At 30.8% G+C, this 22,939-nt stretch overlaps 1 protein-coding gene across 2 annotated transcripts; it reads left to right on the top strand.

Annotated features, from left to right (window-relative positions):
- The first annotated feature begins 329 nt into the window (after positions 1-329).
- LOC111711868 (uncharacterized MFS-type transporter YbfB) lies at positions 330-22,570 on the top strand. 2 transcript variants are annotated; one of them, XM_023486328.1, is made up of 16 exons: positions 330-399; positions 712-794; positions 1,203-1,284; positions 1,862-1,991; positions 3,073-3,153; positions 4,685-4,773; positions 5,919-5,994; positions 6,406-6,555; positions 6,639-6,713; positions 6,915-6,968; positions 7,222-7,265; positions 7,557-7,614; positions 7,773-7,932; positions 21,050-21,101; positions 22,159-22,249; positions 22,306-22,570. In XM_023486328.1, the coding sequence occupies exons 1-16, from the start codon at positions 354-356 to the stop codon at positions 22,397-22,399; spliced, it is 1,365 nt and encodes a 454-aa protein (XP_023342096.1). In that variant the 5' UTR covers positions 330-353; the 3' UTR covers positions 22,400-22,570. The 2 variants fall into 2 exon arrangements, with proteins under 2 accessions (XP_023342096.1, XP_023342097.1); XM_023486329.1 differs by lacking the exons at positions 21,050-21,101; positions 22,159-22,249; positions 22,306-22,570 and adding exons at positions 8,137-8,188; positions 8,267-8,357; positions 8,412-8,577.
- Positions 22,571-22,939: the final 369 nt, after the last annotated feature.

The following is a 22,939-nucleotide window of genomic DNA, read 5'->3' as shown; positions in this document are numbered from 1 at the left end:
AAAAATTTTTGCTATATAACTGGATTTTGCGATAAAAAATTCAATTTTTGCAAATTTGCAAATTTTTTTGCAGATTCTAAAAGTAGAGCACAAGAGCTTTCTAATGATGTATCATTTGTCATATTTGGACATAAAACATGGGATTTAGAGGGGGGGGGGTCAAATTGACCCCTCCCCAGCATATCCTGGTTTTCAAGTACCCCAGCAGGGATAGGGTTAAATTAAACATAGATTAAAAATGTATTTTATTAAAAAATTAGAATTCTTTCAGATGAAAGAATCCTTATTTCTTATTGAACATAGAAAAAAGTACATATTTAATTTTATTTTTAGAAGGGAAGGAATCCAAGAAAATGTCCAATTATCATAGAATTCGAGGCGTAATGTCTGTAATTGGAGGTTTGTTTGAGTTTCATTAATTGTAATAACATTTTTTTTTAGTTTAAATAACAATTTTATATCTTTACCAATTATCAAGTATCTGTTAACTAAATTTTTCTGAGTTTAATTGCTATAAATCCCGATATATCCCAGCAACCCAATGTTGTGGTCTTTTTAACCTTCATCAAATACCTCAAGTTTGAAACATCTACACCACACCATCAGAATGTAAAGATATAGGGATTAGAAAATTTTAGTTTGTTTCAAGAACTCAGTTCCTTTGACTTCCAAATATTTTTGTTTGAAATCATTGACTCTAGAAATAATAAGGGTTTCTGATAATGTTGACTGCTGGAGCTTTTCATGGAACTATTGGGAACATGGCGCCTTACTTTGCTTCCTACATAAGACAGGTGAAAGTTATTCAAATAGTGATTTCACACGAAATCTATTTCATTCTCTTCCTAAAATTAGTAATGCAAATTATCAGAAACTTTTCAGTACAATGAAATTCCTGGACATGATCTAAAATTCCGAAAATCAGAGACTGGGATTACACAAAAATACAAATGTTTTTTTTTTTTTTTTCTGAACACTTTTTTTTATCTAACCCATTCACTTGGGTGTTAAAATTCTAGGTATAAATTTCAGACACCCAGTTTTTTTTTATTTCTAATAAGTGTGTCTTGGTGATTTAATTAAAAAAAACACAACTATAACTTAAATTTACTTTCTACTAAATAATATATTTGATTTATGCAGTTAGACTATATTTATAATTGTACACTGCTAATGGAAATACAAATTATTCAATGTTTAAGTTTGATGAAACTATTACTAATGAAGATCTTGGCGTAGTTCTGGCAGTGGGTGGTATTTTCCAGGGAGTTGGAGCTCTTTTAGGTAACATCTTAACTATAGTTTATTGAGCTACCCAAGTAACTGAGTCTCAAAACTGTGATCCCAAAAAAATCCCTCACTTTGGGGACCAATTCTGGGGAATTTCTCAAGAATATCCGAGGAAACAGTTACTGGAAAGGATTCTCGAGAAATTCCTCGGAAATTCTTCTAAAAAGTCACCACGGTTGGAGAATCTGGGGAATTTCCTCACTTTTGTTACTTGGGTTGGGTAAGTAAAGAAAAGGATCTTGTCATTTAATTTTGACATTTAATTCCATCAATTAGGGGCATAACGATTCACACTGATACCCTTGAAACCATAATATGAGCTGTACAATGTGAAAACTAGTGTGATTTTCTTTGTTTAAAAAGTGTTTGATTATGATAATCCCTACATTGTCTTCCTGAGATAAAATAAAATAAATAAAATAAATAAAAATTAAACTGGAGGGTTACTTGAAATATTTTCTCAGTCCTTTTAAAAGTGTCTTAAAACTTCTATATCGAAATATATAAGGGCAATAAATGAATCAAATTTTCTCAACAAGAAATAAAAACTGATAAATATAATTATGTAAAGGAGGAAGTGTAATTATACCCTGGTTTGGATATAGAATTGCATTGCTATGTGGGATACTGGTCTACTGCTCTGCACCTATACTTAGTTATTTTTCATTAACTAATTCAACCCTGACAACACTTACATTTTCGTTAGTATCTTTTCATTACTCTATTAAAGATTTCATATTTATTTCATCTTTTAAAACATCTCTAGATTTAAAATTTTTTATTTTGAAATAGCCTGCTTCAATTCTACTTACTCATCATAGCACCAGTCAGATGAGAGTGTATATGCATTCACACCAGTGCTATGCAGAGTAACGCCTGACTCTCTTTCATCTGACTGGTACTACAATGAGTATGTATATTTACACCAGTGCTATGCAGAGTAACGCCAGACTCTCTCTCATCTGACTGGTCCTACAATGAGGAGGTATATTTACACCAGTGCTATGCAGAGTAGCACCAGATTTTCTCTCATCTGACTGGTCCTACAATGAGTAGGTATATTTACACCAGTGCTATGCAGAGTAATGCCAGACTCTCTCTCATCTGTCTGGTCCTACAATAAATAGGTATATTTACACCAGTCCTATGCAGAGTAAGGCCAGACTCTCTCTCATCTGTCTGGTCCTACAATGAATAGGTATATTTACACCAGTGCTATGCAGAGTAACGCCAGACTCTCTTTCATCTGTCTGGTCCTACAATGAGTAGGTATATTTACACCAGTGCTATGAAGAGTAGCACCAGACTCTCTCTCGTCTGACTGGTACTACAATGAGTATGTATATTTACGCCCTTGCATAGCTTAATTTTATTTGAGCCAGGTATGTCTAGGGGTGGGCAATAGGCAGATTTGTTTTACAGAAACATAAATGTTTTTAGAAATTCAAAAAGTTTTACAACAATATGAGAAGGTTCATTTTAAAACTTTCCTTTGTAGAAGTTTGATTTTATCAAACATTCAAAATTGTTTCACTAGAAAGAAATATAAAGCTAAACAATCGTTTTAACATGATAGTTTTTGGGTTATTAAAACGATCATTTTTTCTTCGGTATTGCCTTACATTTTCACCTAGGAAAATTTGCATGTTTGGTAAAAGCAAATTTCTTCAGAATACAATTATAAATCATTGGACCCTTCTCAGATTGTCAGGAAACCTTTAAAAAGTTCAAACTATTAAAAGTTTCTGTAAAACGAATCTAGCTATAATTGCCTTTCACTAGGTATGGCGTACTGTCGGCTGCAGTTGTAAATTTGATAATGATGCCCAGCCAATATATTCCATGTTCCTGGTTTCCTAACAGGTAATAATTGTAGTGAATAGTGATGTCTGTAACTAAAAATAAAACTGGATTACACTCAAAGAATGAAACTTTAGAAACCATTGTATGGAATTTGTTGTCAAGTGACCAGAATACTGGCTCAAAATATCTAGATAATCCTGCCTCACAAACTCTTGACTCTATCTATCATCTTAGACCTTCATCCCGAGTAAATCAGCGCTCTGGGTATAGGATACACCGACAGGGTTCAATCTAAAAAGATTGACCCTAATTACTTTATTTAATATAAGACAAATATTTACAGGTTAATTTTCTAAAAGAATATATCAAACGAAAATATTTTGCATAATAAAAACAAATTTAATCATAAATAAAAGAAATATCAAATACCTGCTATTTTACTGGACTAAAAGCTTTTCTATATTTACAAATAAGAACAGTCTTTAGTTTAAAACATAGAAAATACACAAATCGTAAACAAATACCTTAATATTGGAAAAGTCAAAACACTAGTATCACTTCAAATATCAATGTTTAACTAACTAGAAAAGTGTACAGAAAGTATGGTTTCTAAGACTATGTTTACAATTTATAACCCGTTCTGTTGCTGTGGAACAAACTCAAATAGACTCTGTCCATAAGGAATTCACAGCTTTACTCCAGAGTATTCAGAGGTGTGGGAAAGTGACAAGAAATCTCACGTACTATTTCTTTCTTCCAATTCTTGCATTTAGGGTTACTTTCCTGGCGAAATTAGCTTATTTCTTTGCTTATTGACTCAGTGAACCATCAAAATAATCAATAAAATGCAGAAACCAAAAATCTTGCTTTAAATTGTCATATTTTTGTTTTGGGTCTTCTTTACATTCTCATTTTTTGTGGCTACCCTATTGATGGAGATATCATTAGGTTGGTTGTAGTTCATCATTTTTAAAAGTCCTAACCTTCATCCTTAAATCCTATGCTAGTGTGCTAAGCACCACTTAACAGTAATAATCCAGCTTATGACAACAGAAATTTATTGGTAAGGAGTGACCAAGAAAATTGTAGGTTTCAAGTTTATGCCTGTGTAATGTGCTTAGTGATATTATCAGAGGGGTTTAGCATTAGCATTGTCTCAGTTTATTAGTTGTAGTGAATCCCTGTTTCCTCTCTTCACAATATAGTTTATTATCTATTTTTAATATTTAGATTATCAAATAATTGTTTATCTTCAATTTGTAAATAGATGTATAAGCTTTTAACAGTGTCTATATCTTTGGGTTAGATCTCCAAAATACTGTTTGGTTTAATGATTTGATTTAATGAATAGGTAGACATAGTTGAACAGCAAAGACCAAGTTAAAGAGAAATGGATCTATTTTATCTCCACAATGCACCTTTGTCATAAAATCTGGTCATTGGTTTAGTTCCATAACAGAAACAATTATAATTATTATCATTGAAATTTGTCAGAACTCATGTTCAAAAAAATCTATTTTAATTTAGATTTCAGTGAGAACACATTAATTTTGTCCAACCACAATTTTTCATTAATAAATATTTAATTTAGAAAAGGATTGGTGATTGGTATTATTTTTGCTGGGTTTGGATTGAGTCCTGCTGTTTTTTCTCCACTACAAACTCTCATAATCAACCCAGGTTAGTGAATATAATATATGTTCTTAAACTTGATCTAATGTAAGCTAAGTAATTTCTGATAGCAAACTTTGTTTGGCACTTATAATTATTATTTTTTAAAAATAGTCTTCAGAGAAAAAGGTTAGTAAAATTTTTACTAGATTTCCTTGTTAAAAATAGTATAATGGAGAATGTATAGTTATCAAAAGTCAGGAAATTGCTCAAGGTTTTAAGGTAAAAATAACATGAAATGTTTTTTTTAAAACTATCTTTGGAATCCAGCTTTGCTTGTTAGCCGACTTAACTTTGAAACTTTAAACCTACACTGTAAAATTCAAGATTGTTTATTTTATTAAAATGGCGAAATCAATCAATCACATCAATGTTATTGAATAAATTATATTAAAATTTTTAATTTTTTTTGTTTTTTGTTTTTTGCAACTAGAAATATTCAGATAGTTTTTATACAAATATTGTAATGCAATGGTAAATTCAACTTGCCAATGATTTCCATTCTGGTATATTGAATAAAATATTCAATAATCAGGAATGACAAAGCCCCACTTCTGGACCTGCCACCAAGGTGCCACTTTTGTGCCGACTGGTGGTCAAAAAAGGCAACTAATTATTCCTTAATTTTGAATAAATTTGTGTTAAACAAATTTTTTGAATGTTTTATCTAAAAATAATGCTGTGTTCTCGCTATTCAAGAAAACATTACAAAGGAATTGAGTCTTTATAACAAACTCTGATTTGCTAATATCGATATTTTTTCCACCTGCTGGTGTAAACCTTTGATATTTCAAACTTAGATTTTTTCATCTCTAAGAATTCATAGTTTGAAATATCTAAGGTCTACAGCATTGGATTACAAAGATATAGAGATTTGAAAATCATATTTTGTGACAAAGACTCAATTCCTTTATTCAATTTATTCAATATGAATGACAAGTATTTTCAAAGTTTTGATTAGCAAAAAAATTACAGTGAAGCTAAGAACATTCACATGGCAGCTCTACCAAGTTCCGTAAACAAAATATAAGGCAATGCAGTTCATGAGGATTAATCAGACATACAAATAGACCAACAGGGATTACTGCTTTATATATATACATAGATAATCTATCTAGCAGACCCAAGCAATATTTCAACATCGCATGTTTCAGATAATACTCCTCCATTAGAGGTTCCTGGATCAAATTCTACCTCAAAATATTTCCTTGATCCCCTAGTTCTTGAAAGGTAAAATATAGCATAGGAAATATTTCATCAAGAGTCTCAGTTTTAAGACATGTTGTAAATATTTTAACCCTTTCACACAGAGACTATAAAATAAGACGTTAAAGCACAAAATAATAAGACCAATAATGAAAAAAGTGTGTTTGATTATTAGTGTTCTGTACAGAATAAAAAAGACAAAAACAAATCTGTGTAATTCTGGACTCTACAATGCATATACACATAATAAATCACAATAGTCTTGTCCAAAATATCAACCTACAACTCCTTGCAGGGCTAGGAAGAATCCTATACTAGCAAGCTAAAGTACTGGGTTGATAAGGCAGGCCTAATGACTAAAAGTGTGGAGATATTTAGAGATGTTAACGCCTTTTAAAATCTTACTTTGTCAACCTGAACAAAACTTAACTTTAGGATTCCCTTGTCTTTACTGTACATGGCTGGGATCTACATTGTACTATTTACTATTGGGTTCCTCCTCTGTACAGAATACAAAGATGAAACTAAAATAGATCTTGAAAAAACAGAAAAGCCTGTGCCAAATTTTGAAGCAGTCAAAACAAGGTAAAGAATTTTTTGATAAAAAACAATTATGTAAAATAAAAAGAAATTTGAAAGGTTAGAAATATGAATATTCTTTTTTTTAGGATTAAGGACTCCACAAATTATATTCAGAAAGTTGGTGTAAGAAGCAGAGAGTTTTATCTTCTATCTTTTGCAAGGTAATATTTTTATCATAAGTAATTCCTTGTTTTAAAGATTTATTAGAATTACTAAATGCATATATCTCTATGTGTGTTTTTTTTTTAATTTAGTCCAGTCTGAATCAGAATGCCTTTTCAGGTTTTTAACATCAAATTATTAACAGAAATCTAAGTATCTTCTTCTTTGATACAAATCATCTAAAAATGTATTTTGCTCAGATATGCTCTGCTTGTTGTTGGTGGTGGCATTTTTATGCATTGGAAAGGTCTTAGGTAAATTAAAAAACCATATTATTAAATAATAAAGGGTTCACCATTTGATAACATATTTTTTTGGTTTTAAATTGACTAGAGACTTAATGGGTTGAATTGATTGTTTTTTTGACCTTATGGAAAAATAATTAAATCAAAAATTAAGATTTACTTTTGAGCCTTAAGAAAAGAGTCTGCCAGCCATTCAGGATCAAATTAGGGTACAATGAAATTAACCTTAATTCCTCATAGTAAAATTCTTGTATTTATGTAGTCTGCGGTTGAGTTCTGATGATCAGATGATATCTATTATTGGAGGTAAATTTTTGTAAAATTTTATCATAATAATTCACAGTGATACATTTAATTTTTAACCTTACACTTTTACAAAAAAAGATTTGACTTAGTTAAACAAAGTAGGGTCTTAATCAAAATAATCACATACTTTTTTTACCATATACAATAGTTAATAGAAATATTTGGAATACTATTAGTTAAACAAAAATTGTTCAGACAACAAACAGAAATTTTATACACCGCAGTACAAACAAAAAGTTTAAATCAATCCAAATAAAAAAAGTAAAAAAGACTAAATAATACTTTTAAAAGGAATAAATGGACTCATGAGCTGTATTGGTAGAATTGTAGTTGGAATACTGATTGACAGGTTAATATTTCTTTTCTTAATTCTAAAAGAGAAAAAGATATAAATTAATTACATAAATAAAATTTAGGCAAAAAATGATAAAAATAATATTTTTGTAAAATATTTTTAATGATGGTAATAAAATAGTCTTTAAATATCTAAACTCAATTGTCATATAGGTTCTCCTTTAACTGCCTGATGCCTGCAGTTAGCATAGGAATGACTCTGGTTATGATATTAACTGTCCCAGTATCATGGTATTCATTCTGGGGGTTTGTAGTTCTACTGTGGTTAGGTTACTTCCTCTCCTTTATGCACTTTATTACAGTTCCTTTTCAGGTAAGGTTATTGACAACTGGTCTGGACATTATTTTTACAATAATCTGTTTTTCTTATACACAAAAAGATATCTCATTTTTTTCTCCAAATACTAACCTTCCTGAGAAGTAGAAGACTGTGTTCACAATAAATGCTATTTTTTTACTTTTAAATGTTATATCTTTAATAAAATAAAAATTAGGATTTTTATAATTGTAATTACAGATTATGAAGATTTATGGAGATAAGCAGAGCAGTTCAGTATTAGGTTTAGTAGGTGAGTTGTACTTAAACCAAAAATATTGATATTTTTGTGAGGTCTGCCTTTTTTACTATTTTACAAATAATTGTATAGGCGCTGTTGATTCACTTGTATATGCTACAATTGGTGTTCTTAACTTGGCTGTATTTTCTTATACAGAATCCTTTCTGCCATATTTCTTGAGGTAACTATTAAAAACAGAAATATATAGTTAGTTTTATAATCTTGTTTTTTTCAGTCTGGCAGGATTTAGTTTAATGACAGCAGGAGCTAATTTTTTTATCCAAGACGAGTTAGAGAGCACTTTATCGGAACCATAAACAACCATGTTATTAATTAATTAGACTAAATAGAATGTGACAAGTAAAGATGAATAAATCTAAATTTGAGATTACTAGGACAAATATATTTGTATTCATTAAATAATCTAGCTACCATCTACAATTTTTTTAAAAATTTTATGTAGAGTTTGTTTACAACCAGACAATAAGTATACTGATTTTGAGGCAAAAAATACCTGTTTCAGTTTGTGTTTACAGGCAGAATTAAAAACTCATCATTGGCAGTTAAAGTAATAAAAAGTATCTTTATTTTTTTGACGTCAAAAATTAACAGAACTTAAAATCATGGCTGTTTAAATACCAGCACAAACTTGCACTAAAGATTAACTACATAAATAATTGAATCAAAACCATACTGAATAATTTTAACCCTATTCCTGCTGAGAGGGGGGGCTGTCTCAAAAAAAGTATTAGGCTGTTCAAATTTGTTGACTTAAGCACCTTACTTTTGTCTAATAACTAGGCTTTTATACATATTGCCTGAATGCCTAATTTTTACTTTACTAGACTAAATTTATGATAGACCTACTTACATTCATTGGATTGCAAGATTTTGACAAGCCAATATTAAAAGAATAAATATTTTAATGAAGCACAGATTTTTTAACAGATGCCTTAAACCCTTTTCAGATTTTGCCCATAGAGGTAAGATATCTCTAGTCCAATATTCTTTAAGGCCAGCTCATTAAAAAAATTATACCTTCAATTTCAATGGTTTTACAAAAATCACATATTACGTTTATTTTTCAAGGGCTTTTCAAATTAATGTATTTTAGATCTATAGGCTAACCTTTGAAAGAGTTCTAGAATTTTAGATTTTTTTACACTGACCGACTGTCCTTCACTCTACCCTATCTATATATAAATTTGGCTTGTCTGTTTGTTTGTTTGTCTGTTTGTTTGTTTGTATCCAATAAACGTCAAAACGGCTGAACCGATCGGGCCCAAATTTTTTGTGGGACATCTAGGGAGCCCAGGGAAGGTTTATGAATCATCAAAATTTCAAATATTTGTCTCTATCAAAATTCGATCGTCATTAAATTTTTTAAAATTTTGAAAATCCGCGAAATTTTTTGTAAAAATCCGCAAATTATTTTTGTTTAGTTTTACGATGTACACAAAGAGAACATGTTCACAATTAATTTAGGAGATGGGCGCGAAGCGCCCTCTAAGGCTAGAAAGAAGGGCGCGAAGCGCCTTGAATTTCTAGTAAATTAAAAAAAGATAACATTTTTAAGAAATTTTTTCAACTATGAAATTTAAAAAAAATCGAAGAATTTTAGTATTCTGGTGTAAGTCGTTTTTAAGTTATGGAAAAAAGCCACAGGGGGGTGTGGTAATATCAAAAATAGCTCCACAGGGGGGTGTGGTAATATCAAAAATAGCTCCACAGGGGGGTGTGGTAATATCAAAAATAGCTCTACAGGGGGGTGTGGTATAATATCAAAAAAAAACTCCACAGGGGGGTGTGGAATATCAAAAATAGCTCTACAGGGGGGTGTGGTATAATATCAAAAATAGCTCTACAGGGAGGTGTGGCACAATATCAAAAATAGCTTCACAGGGGGGTGTGGAATATCAAAAATAGCTCTACAGGGAGGTGTGGCACAATATCAAAAATAGCTTCACAGGGGGGTGTGGTAATATCAAAAATAGCTATACTTCAAAAGTGATTTAAGACAGTATACATTTATGGGCAGCATGGCATACATTGTACCTAGTACTGTACAGGGCATACATTGTACCTAGTACTGTACAGGGCATATGCATGGAAAGAAATTAGATTAAAGAGTTTAGTTAATCTAGGAAATTTCAAATAGAGGCAGACTCTTTATCTACCCCACCTGATTTTAACCTTTGTCAGAGAATCCCAGGAGGGGGCAAAGATAAAAAATACTCCTTAAATGTAATGATTATTTCCTATTCATGAATTCAATACACCCTGATTATGAATCAATACTTCCTCTTTATAGGGCTGGGCACCTTCCAACTTTTTCAAGCCGTTTCCTCAAGTTTCAACAGTTTTTAGAATAAAATCTCAGGTAGCCCGCCAGCTCATATTTTCAGAGGGTGAGAACAAACTTTGTTTCATTAACAGTTTTTCCATTATTTTTTAAAGTTACTATTTGTTAACAATCTCAATTTAATTACTGCTAAGCGGCGAAAAAATTTCGGTTAATGAAAACGTTAACAACTCAACCGTTGAAATTTTAAGCAGAAAATTTTTTTTTGTTTAAAATGGCTAATCAGTTTCATTCACCATTTAAAAATTATTTTTGCCGTTCGTTAAATGAACTTTGCCCAGCCCTACCTATTTAAGAATTTTATACTCCCTATTTATTAAAGAAATACTCCCTGATTAAGAATTCAGCAATCCCTTTTTATGAAATCAATACTCCCTGATTATTAAATGAATACTTCCTGATTATAAAATCAATACTCCCTTTTTATGAAATCAATACTCCCTGTTTATGAATTCAGTATTCCCTGTTTATGAATTCAATATACTCCCTGTTTCTGACATTAATACTTCCTGTTTATGAAATAAATACTCCCTGTTTATGAATTCAATATTCCCTGTTTATGAATTTAATACTCTGTGTTTATAAATTCAATACTCCCTGTTTATGAAATGAATTACCCCTGTTTATGAAATGAATACTCCCTGTTTATAAAATGAATTACCCCTGTTTATGAAATCAATACTCCCTGTTTCTGACATTAATACTTCCTGTTTATGAAATCAATACTCCCTGTATATGAAATCAATACTCTGTGTTTATAAATTCAATACTCCCTGCTTATGAAATCAATACTTCCTGTTTATGAAAAAAATACTCCCTGTCTCTGAAATTAATACTCCCTGTTTATGAATTCAATACTCCATGTTGATGAAATCAATACTTCCTTTTTTTTAAATCAATACTCCATGTTTATGAAATGAATACTCCTTGTTTCTGAAATCAATACTCCCTGTTTATGAAATCAATACTCCCTGCTTTTGAAATAAATACTCCCTGTTTTTGAAATCAATACTCCCTGTTTATGAAAAAAATACTCCCTGTTTCTGAAATTAATACTGCCTGTTTATGAATTCAATACTCCATGTTGATGAAATCAATACTTCCTGTTTTCAAAATAAATACTCCCTGTTTATGAAATAAATGGTCCCTGTTTATTAAAAAAATACTCCCTGTTTATGAAATAAATGCTCCCTGTTTATTAAATAAATACTCCCTGTTTATGAATTCAATACTCCATGTTGATGAAATCAATACTTTATAGAGGACGTGAGTCAGACTCTAATAAAAACGTATAAATAACTTCCAGTATATATAGATATTTCTTATAACTTATTACTAGAGAGTTCAGAACTAGAGTCAATATCGATATCACACATGTAGATGTTTATCAGTACTATGCCTCGTATCCGTTCTATCTCATTCTGTTGAATCTTGTGGAACTTGTTTAACACGGCCAGGCGTCGTCTTCCACAACCAATAATAATAATAAATAGATCATATACATAATAAACCCTTGTTCTAATACTAATTTCAATTTTTGACACGNCATATTCCAATTTGTAGCTACCTGCATTTTGAAACCTGTCAGGAAATTGAGTATTGTACCGGGTGGAATTGTTGTCTTTGAAAACTGATAAACTAATTAATCAATATTATACAGTAAACTATATTATAATTTTTTTTGCTTGTAATTACAGCCTGGGGCCCTAAAAAAAGGCCTTAGAGAATAGTTAAAGGGTTGAAATGCATGTTCATAGCCCAATTTTTCATGGCCAGCTAAAAGAAAAAAAATTTGACCGATAACTTTAACAGTTTGGGTACTGGAAAAAAATGCTTAAAAAAGGGTCAACAAAATGAACAAAAAATATTGTTTTGCTTTTAACCAATATCAAATGGTTACACATGTTTCTACATGCATTTTTCAAGGGCTTTTCAAAAATATAGTTTCTAGATCTGTAGCATTAGTCACAAACAAGTAATAGGCTATTTCAGATATTTTTTTCACAGACAAGACTTTTTTCCGCCCTGTACTCTACTCTATAAATTAAAAAAAATATTTTTTAACAAAAAATCCTTTAAATTACTATTTGTTAAAGTTAAGTTTTTGAAAGTTTACGGAAGATTCAAACGGAAATAAATGAAGAATAAAATAATGGATTTCTAAAAATCAGCCTTTTAACAATTTTTGGTAACCCTCAAAGAACGGGTTAAAAAAAACGTCTGAACTTTCCCAGCTATGGTTAATGGTTATAACAGATTGAGTACGACTCATTATTAGTAGTGAACTTTGTTTAAGCATAGCGTCATGTGGATTAAAAATCAGAGTTTGTGGCAAACTTATTGAGCCAAACTTCAAGTGACCCTGTAGTAAATGCCCTACTCCATAAGGGTTTCTCAAACCCGTATCTATCCAGGTACACCTCAGTTTCACTTTACTATCAACGTCAAAACCTAGACACATTCTCATGAACTATCAATGCCAAACCAATGGGCACAATCTTGTCAGCTATCGATGTCAACATGGACACTAGCTTGTAAACTACTGATGCCAACAAGCCAATGGAAACAATCTCATCAGCTATCGATGTCAATATGGACACTAGCTTGTAACCTACCAATGCCAAACCAATAGGCATGATCTCATCAGTTATCTATGTCAACATGGACACTAGCTTGTAAACTACTGATGCCAACAAACCAATGGACACGATCTCATCATGATGCCAACAAACCAATGGACACGATCTCATCATGACAACCGGACACTAGCTTGTAAACTATCATTGCCAAACCAAAGGGTTAGATCTTCTTGAACTCAAGGTTCCACGATAATACACTAGTCAATATCAATCCGATTACAACTCTATCTGTATTCTTTTAGTAAGTATCACTCAGATAATACTAGATCTCTATAATACTCAATCTCTATAATACTCAATCTCTCTTGTAGCATTAAACAGATCATATTCAACAATCACGCAACCAATCTGAAATGGACTTTATCTCACAACAACCTGAAAATCTCAGGTTTGCTCCTGTCATTGGCTGAAGTTATTGTGACATAATACGGACTATACAGACTATATGTAATAATATTATCAATTATATCTTTTAAAAATGCAAAATACTAAATAAAAAATTATAATATATGCAAACCTGAGTTTCTAAGGCTCCTTTGGGATATTATCGGTTTCAGATTGGTTGCATAATTGTTGAATATGATCGGTTTAATGATACAACTTTTATACAAAATCTGACATATGTCCGTTTTGGTAGAATTTTGACACAGTTTTATGTCAATTTCTCGAGACAGGAACATAAGATAGATGTCTTATAGGTATTGTTCAAAGCCTAAGATTCTCAGATTTTATCCTAAACCCCCTTTCATTTTTCCTATACAGTCCCTTTAATTCTGGAAATCATTACTTAATATATTTTCCTGCACTAGACATGAGCAAGTCACTTTTGTAGAGTATTCACAATTGCAGGTCTGAAATTTTATCAACATTAATATCTTAGTGTGTACAGCCTTGAATTGGGCATTGACTAGGGCTGGGCGTCGTGCTCAGGGAACAATCGTTCTTTCACAGGAAAAAAACAAAATTATCAAGAACGACGCCATTATTTGTAAAAAAAAGAACAAACACATAAAAGGTGTTCTTAAAAAATATTGTAACTATCTATAAAAGAAAAAGCGAGGATCAAACGCGCGGTAACTGGTTGAAAAGAAGGGTCTGGAATCATTCCATAAGGAATATGTTCTAAATCATTTAGAAATATTAGAAATCAGTGAAAATTGTAGAGTTTTTAAATCTGTGGATACAACACAGCGGAAAGTCCTCATTCTAGAACGAGGAACAAAGGATTTAAAAAATCAGGAACACGCCTAGTCCTAGCATTGACATCATTGCATGTAGGGTCCCTTGAAAACTAGCTACAGTGTTCTGAATATTCAAATAATTTGTAATATTGTTTCTATATGCATCCCTCTACTCACTATTGTTCCTAACATACAGACTGCAAGGGACTTGTAATTCATTAAAAAAAATCACAACGGAACCATTCAAATCTTTATCTGAGTAATGAAAAAAAAAGATATTTTCGTTTATTTTTGCATCAAAAATGGTTTAATTCTGAAAACCTCCTTCAATCCATGGCACTATAATACTGTCAATCATGTTTAAAAATAATCATTTTATGCATAGCATAACTAGGAAATCTCATTCCTTTATAAAAAGCTGGTTTTTTGGTATGCAACAATTTTCATCAAATCCTACTACTTTTTAAATCTTTTCAATTTATTTAAATAAGAAAGTTTCCATTGAATCCGTTTTTTAATAACTCTTCTCTCAACAGACATTACAGTCAGAATTTCAGAAATTGATCCCATTCTAGGCAACATTATTAAACTAGTTCCTCCCTGCTTTTTTCTCTTAAAACACTATAAATATATTTTTCAGAACATTTTCTATTTGAAATCTAAAGGAATTACTTGCAATTTAATTTATGGCAAAAAAAATAATCAAAGTTTTACATCATTAAATTGCAAAAATATACATATTTTAAGGCTAGGGCCTTGAAGGGGGGGGGGTGTATGGGGGTTGTTTTTAGCTACAGGGCTGTTCTATATAACGTTGTAAGGCCCATGAAAAATGCAACCTGATCAAATATTTAGAAAAGAATACATTTTTCCTCGCCGTAAAATCATTAATCCAGCTCTTGATTTTGATTTTCACTTGATCCAGCTTATAAAGAATTTAAGATAGGTAATGTATATGCATGGAGGTTTAGAATGTAATCTCACTTCTCTTTGACGATCAAAATTTTCTAGGAACTATAGCTCAATTTTCCGCACGCTGCTTCTGCTGCTGATGAGCCTTAAAGAGTAAAAGGTCAGATTCCACAAGGTTGCAGTTGATCGCAGAATCTCTTATATCTGAAGACAGACCCTTTAATATCTTTCAGGCTCGTATATATTTTCCATATTTTGATGTTGGCGGAGAACTGACAATTTACAAAAGAGTAAATTTTCAGATTTACACATGGCACAGTTTGATTCATCTTGATCCATCTTGTTTACTAGAAGAGAGCTCGGTAAAAACCTGTAAAAGTGTTCCAGGCTCGTAAATATTTCTCATAGATCATCTTGTCGTAAATACTAAATACTAGTATAATAAAAGTTCGACTGCTCATGTTGATTGTGGAATTCTAAAAGAGAACTGACTTATTTAAAATTGGAATTTGTGAATTTTGTGAAACAAATTCGCGCATTTCTTTGATTTTATAATTTTTTTCTAAATAAAAAATCCTGCAGGGTTTCAATGAAATATTTTCTTATTCTTGCAAAGTGAAAACCAGCTTTTTACAAAGGAATGTCATTTTCTCATGATCATAAAAATGTTTAATGGGCACCGTTGTGAATCAAACATTCCATTCTTTGAATGGAGGGTTGATTAAAATTACCTTTTTAAACACAATTTTAAAAGATTTAGGTTTTTCAGGCAATTTCTTATTTTTTAATCTTTTGGAAATTTTTCGTCAAAATTGATAAAATTTGATTCACTAGGCTTTTAGGGCGCTTCGCGCCCATCTTCTATTTAAATTGTGAACTTTTTGTTCTTTTTGTTTACATTTAAAAACAAAGAAGAAACAAATTTTGTAGATTTTTAAAAAAGAATTCGCGGATTTTCAAGAATTTATTTTTTTTTACAAAATTAAAAACCTTTAAAACACATTTTTTTAAATTTTTATCATTCATAAACCTTCCCTGTGGTCACGTGATGTCCCACAAAAAAATTGGGCCCGATCGGTTCAGCCGTTTTGACGTTTATTGGATAAAAACAAACAGACACCCAAACAGAAAAGCCAAATTTATATATAGATTGTCAAAACCTGCCTGAATAAACTGTTCAAATTAGTCTTAAATTAAATTTCTGTGTGAATTTGTATAGGGTCCGTAATATTAAACAATGTGATAACAATTATCAAAAAAATGTTGATGTTTTTTTATTTTCTTATTTTTCAGGACACCTTCTTAAATGAGTATAATGCACATGTATACTCAGCATTGCAAGTTTTTGCAAATATTTGTATGCAAATGGCATATTGTATATGCATGCAAATGCCCAGACAGGTTAAGGTATTTTTTTAAATTTTATTATTCAATTCTGGTATAGACACTAAACTGCTTGGAATTGTCACTTGGCTTGCAATCATCAAGCGAGGTGGTCGCAAACTTAAGCCTAACTTTAAGTTATGCCCAAAAGAGGTTTTACCTTAATAGGGTTTCAGAAGTATTGGCCTTGATATACTTGATGCCTTGGCTTTAACTGTTAAGTTCCCACTAGGGTTTCCACCGGAATTCCGGGTTACGGTTTACGTACGGAAATGATCCGTAGTTTATTGTATTTAAGTTTTCCAACAGAAAAATGGTTATTCAGTAAATTATTATTTAAGAAAATATGAATTTAATCAATAAATCAAATTATCACAACATTCGAGGAGTGATGTCTGTGTTTGGAGGTTTGTATGCATAAAGTGCAAATAATCTTTTTACAATAATAAATAAAAAATAGTATATTCCATTTTTTTACATGAATAGATACCATTATTTTATTTTTTATAATGTTATTAAGAAACTGAAAATTAACTGGAAGAAAATATGTGTATTTTTTGTTATTATATTATGATTAGAAACATTTTGTCGACTGCTATGGCAGAACAAGAACTAGATTTGATTGTATCTATAAATATTCATTATTTTTATCTATTTAAAAAGAAAGGAAATTTGTTGGTTAAAATGTATAAAATTAGCTGAAATTCTATGCATGTTGATAAGCATAATTTAACATCAGTTTGAATTTAAGACAAAAAGGTCATTCATTTTTAATTCAAATAATTCATCTAGAAAATTTTGAAAGAGTGGATGGCACTTTAGACTATAATTTTAACTGATTCAATCCATTTAAAAGTTTTTAGGTTTTATAAGGGTGTTCATTAGGATTTTTGGTAATGTTGACTGTTGGAGCTTTTCCTGGAACTATTGGAAACATGACGCCTTACTTTGCTTCCCACATAAGACAGGTTATTTACAGTTACTTTGAAACCTAGGCATTTTCTGCACTTTAAAAGCATATTACTTGTATGTCTGGCTTTTAAAATTTCAACAAATACAAATATCATTTTTTTCCATTTTCAACTCATATTGATAAAAAACACTATGATTTCATTTTAAAAATAGGTCAAATAGATGATGTTAGGTACTTTCCCAAAGGAGTTTTCCCAAGCGGCAACTTCCCAAGGGTATTTTCCCAAGTGGCAACTTCCCAAATGTGCAATTTGCCAAGTTCAAATTTCCTTAACAAATTTACTAACAGCCACAGCACTTGGCCCCCTAGCCACAGTGCTCAGCCCCCCATTGTAGCCTGCGGCACCTCAGATGCCTAACCTAATAATGTGCTATATTTTCTTTAAAACAAGTAATAGCCACAGCACTCAGCTTCCTAGCCCATCCTAGTCTCAGAATACATTTTTGCCCTTTGAAGAAAGGGTGTAGGCCGCCAACATGTTCTTGCAATAACTATAACTGAGAGAAACTGAATGAATTTTTTTTTTCAAGTTGCGTAATTTCTAAAAAAAAGTTAAGAAATTTGTTTTAAGGGCTTAAATGTTCATTTAATACTTTCTTCATGGGGAAAATGCTGTTTTTTCTACATTGGGAAGTTGCCAATTGGGAAATTGTCAGTTGGGAAGTTGTCCTTGGTAAAATGCCTTTGGGAAAGTACATAACACCGTTTGGACCAAATAGATGATATACAATTTTTTATAATTGCTTCAGTTTGATAATACTACAACTAACGAGGATCTTGGCATAGTTATGGCAGTGGGTGGGGTATTCCAGGGTATTGGCGCCCTTTTAGGTAATATTTTCTGATTGATACTGAAAGCTTAAGTTTTTTTTTAAATCCTTTTCTCTTTAAGAGAATAAAATATAATTGTATCTTCCACCACAAAACAATGGTTTATGAATTGCAGTTTAAAATCTTAAGATGCAGTTGATTGATTGATTGTTTTGAGATATAATCATAGTAATCATAGATTGAAGTAATGTGCACAAAATGTTAGTAGGGTCTGACCCCAATATTTAGCAGAATTATTATTATTTAGTAAAATTCACTGTTTTGGTAATAATTATAAATATGCACAAAACATTTGTTCATAACCAATGGGAAAAGTGTTGCTAGTAAATTGTTAAAAAAATGACTTTTTTTGACAAAACATTTGAAAATATATTTGTTTAGGTGGAAGTGTGATTATACCTTGGTTCGGATATAGAATAGCAATGTTGAGTGGAATACTAGTATTTTGCGCTGCACCTATACTTAGTTACTTTGCACTAAATCAGTCAACCCTCACAGCACTTGTGTTTTCGTGAGTATCTTTTTTGTAGAATTATTGTCAGAGTCATTTACTGATATGTCATCATTTTTGTTGTTTATATACAAAAGTAAAGTTCATGTACAGCATGTTTTTAAAGTTCTAACTAGAGTTACAAAAGTATAAAAAAAAAAAATTGTTTTTTGTTAAAAAGAAGTTGTTTAATTTCAAAAGAGAATTCTTTTTTATCTTCTGAGAACAAAACAATTGTTTTAAAAAAAAAAAAAAACAATTGTTTCTTTACTTTTTTTTAAAAACAAGTAACAACCCTAGTTTTGCCATGATTTATTTTAGCGCAATTCCTTATCTTAATTTACTTATTTAGATAATCTCAAAACACTTACTTAAGGTATGGCGTAATGTCGGCAGCAGTTGTAAATTTGATAATGATGCCCAGCCAATATATTCCATGTTCCTGGTTTCCTAACAGGTAAATCTACTCAAAGGCCATTGCATTTTTAGTAATATTGATTTACACTCAGATTTTCATTTTCCAATTTGTAGCTACTCGCATTTTGAAACCTGTCAGGAAAGTGAGAATTGTACTGGGTGGCATCCTTGTCCTGGAAAACTGATGAACTAATTAATCTATATTTTACAGTAAAATATATTATAATTTGTAATACAAAACAATTACTAAAAAAACAATTATTCCATATATTGTTTTGCATGGTTATTTGTTATTGTTTGATTTGTTTATGATGTCATCTTATCTACAGCTTAATTTAAGTTATTTTACATTTCTGGTTTATTTAGAACTACTATTTCCAATCAAAAAAAGATTAAAGTACTCTGTAATTTTTAGGAGTGTCTGTTATTTTAGTGTCAGTTTGTCATTAATAAATTCAAGTTTTATTTTAATTTTAATTTAAAAAAATGCTAAAAGCTGCAATAAATTAAAATTGTTGAGAACATCAAAGAAATTAAAAGTTTGGGGAATTGTCACCAATTTCAGAAACAGTTGTACTTTAGAAAATGTTTTACTTTGAAGGAAGATTAAGGTAATTTAATCCAAGCTCAATTTTGGTTACAAAAAATCAAAGCCAAGCAAGGGTTGTTTTTTAAGCAAAATTACTGAAGGGAACTGAAAATTAAATATTATTATGAAGTAGATGTACACAGTTTCATCATGTTAAGACAAAAAGGCATGACTTGATGTTCACGAAAACTTTGAAGAGTAGGTGCTTCAAAGGATGTTAGGTAACTTAACCTGTTGGAGGAATCAATGGTTGCTTATGTTTGTCGAAAGGTTGTTGAGTAATATTTGCCATTTACATAGTTTGCGATTAAGTTCAGATGATCAGATGATATCTATTGTTGGAGGTAAACATTTATTTTCATATTTAGATGACATCTCGCATTATCATGGGACACAGTGTGCACTAGAAAACTGTCAAAATACATTGTTTTTAAGGCATAAATGGATTAATGAGTTGCATAGGTAGAATTGTTGTTGGAATTTTGATAGACAGGTAAATTACCCTTCTTTTTTTAACTCTTTTGCATCAGTTTGGATCTTGATCATAAGTTGCAGATTTCAACTGTTCCCTAAATTAAAATTATTCACATTTCAAATTTAATTTAATTTCTGTACTATAGTTGATCAAAAATTGTTTCAAAACAATTTGGTAACATCCCTTTATGATAATAAACAATATTTAAAAAACCTGCAGTTTCCTACGGTAATGCTGATAATGGTCACCAGCCAGAACGGGTAAAACTAACAAAAACTGAGTCTTGTGTTTTCAAGGTTCTCCTTCAACTGTCTGATGCCCGCAGTTAGCGCAGGCATGACTCTTGTCACAATTTTAACTGTCCCAGTATCATGGTATTCATTCTGGGGGTTTGTAGTTCTACTTTGGTTAGGTTACTTCCTCTCCTTTATGCCACTTTATTACAGTTCCTTTTCAGGTAGGAAACTAAGTGTAAGCAAACATGTTATTAACAATAAATGCACAATTATTTTATTCACTGAACAGTTACTCAACCAAAAACCAAATTGAGATTGTAAATTTAATGGAAACTTGATATCTAGACAATTCCAGTTCTAGTTCTTTAATATTCATCCATTTTAGATAATGAAGATTTATGGGGATAAACAAAGCAGTTCAGTACTGGGGTTAGTAGGTGAGATGAATCTTAAAATATCAGATGTTTCTGTAAACTCTTAGTATCAGTCTAGTATGTTAAAGTGACTGTATACAGTGTAATTTCAAGTAACCCTCCAGTTTTAGTGGGTCTGATTTAAACCTTTGACTGATTAAGGATGTCAGACTTATTCTTATTAATCTACAATAATGCTTGTTTTTGAGCACTTTGTTTTAAAATCTATTTTTAATTAAAGAAATATTAGAATTTAAATCTATAAAAATTAACAGAAAATAAATAATTACACAAGTTATATCTAGTATTGTTAATCGTTTTCAAAAACGATCGTTAAACAATCATTTTTAAATCAATTTGAACTTTTAGAAAACTATTTGCGACCGTTTTTAGTACAAAATCGATCACTTTTGAAAAATAAAATTTATTGACAATTATGTCAACAACCGTTAACAAAGGGTCCTTGTTAACGATCGTTACCGAAGGGTTGTCGATAAAGATCGTTAACGAAACAATGAACTTTATAAAAAGGGTAGTTTTTGAAAAATAAATTTCATGCAACTTTATTGAATGTCGTTTTACATGAAGTAAAACAGTTGTGGGGGAACTAAAACTTCTTGAAATTTTCTTAAAAACTTCTCAATGATAAGCACAGATGCCCTTCAGGTCGGTTTCTTCTCTTCGTTAAGGATTGTTAGCAAAGGGTCGTTGTTAATGATCATTAATGAAACAACGAGTATTAAAAAACGATCGTTTTGAAAAACTATCGTTTATAAAAACGATCATTTAAAAACGATGGTTTCCTTTTCGATTTTTCGTCGTCGTTTTCAGAACGAAACGATAGTTTTTCAAAAAAACATCCCTAGTTATATCAGCTGCATTGAGTTCAAACTTTATGCTAGTGTACATGACAAATCTATGGCAATTTAAACACTATTTGGGAGATATACACATATGGAACTAACTGTTCTTCATCAACATTCAAAAAAGGGTATTGTTGTAAATCAGACAGTTCCATTTTTGCATGGAGGTTCACTGAAAGTACACTTACAGTCATTATAAACATTAAATATTTAACAAGGTGCTGTTGATTCCCTGGCTTATGCTACTGTTGGACTTCTTAACTTGGCTGTTTTTTCATTTACAGAATCCTTTCTACCATATTTCTTGGGGTAAGCTATCAAATACATTAAGTATTAATATAGTTTTTAACATTTTTTTTGTTTAGATTGGCTGGATTTAGTTTGATAACAGTAGCAGCCAATTATTATGTAAGAGATGAACTAGTAAGTAATTCATTGGAACATTTACAAACCTCATAGCTTGTAAATTGTAATTCATGTATGAAACTTTTGCAAAAATATTATATAAATAATGTTGTATAAAAATTTTTTTTTTGTCAATAATAAACCAGCTGAAACTGAACTTAATTACACAAAAGGCATTAAAATGTATTGAAATGTGTTTACTTGCAATAAATATTAAGACATCGACTTGATTGCATCTTTAGATTTCAAAATTATCTCTGACTTTTAAATTTTTTTCCTTTTTAACTTTGACAAAAACAAGAACCAAATGTAAAATTAAAAACATTGGGAAAAGTTTGATATAACAAAACTGTTTTACTTAATTAGGAAAAAATAAATATTGTAGTAAAAATAAGGAAAAAAGGAAAGAAAGAAAGTTATACAAAAAAATGCAGTGTCCATATTTAATGTATTTGAGCCACGTCGCAGTTCCGCCAAGAACCGGTTTCAATTGAGCACCGGCTTAAATCTTGTAACATTGAATAAAATTTAAAGTGGAACCGACGATATTTGAGCCTTGTCTCAAATTTAAGCGGCAGCTCAAATTTCTAAAAT

The sequence above is a fragment of the Eurytemora carolleeae genome, unplaced genomic scaffold (assembly GCF_000591075.1).
Source record: "Eurytemora carolleeae unplaced genomic scaffold, Eaff_2.0 scaffold722, whole genome shotgun sequence".
NCBI classification, from domain to species: Eukaryota; Metazoa; Arthropoda; class Copepoda; order Calanoida; family Temoridae; genus Eurytemora; species Eurytemora carolleeae.
This window is presented reverse-complemented; position numbering and strand designations above follow the sequence as displayed.

What these genes read in the sequence shown, in the direction of transcription:
- LOC111711868 (XM_023486328.1), top strand. Translation starts at nt 354, where the DNA reads ATGTCCAATTATCATAGAATTCGAGGCGTAATGTCTGTAATTGGAG. An exon ending in TTGCTTCCTACATAAGACAG is followed by an intron (nt 795 to 1,202) that starts GTGAAAGTTATT and finishes TCAATGTTTAAG; the next exon opens with TTTGATGAAACTATTACTAA. An exon ending in TTTCTACCATATTTCTTGGG is followed by an intron (nt 22,250 to 22,305) that starts GTAAGCTATCAA and finishes TTTTTTGTTTAG; the next exon opens with ATTGGCTGGATTTAGTTTGA.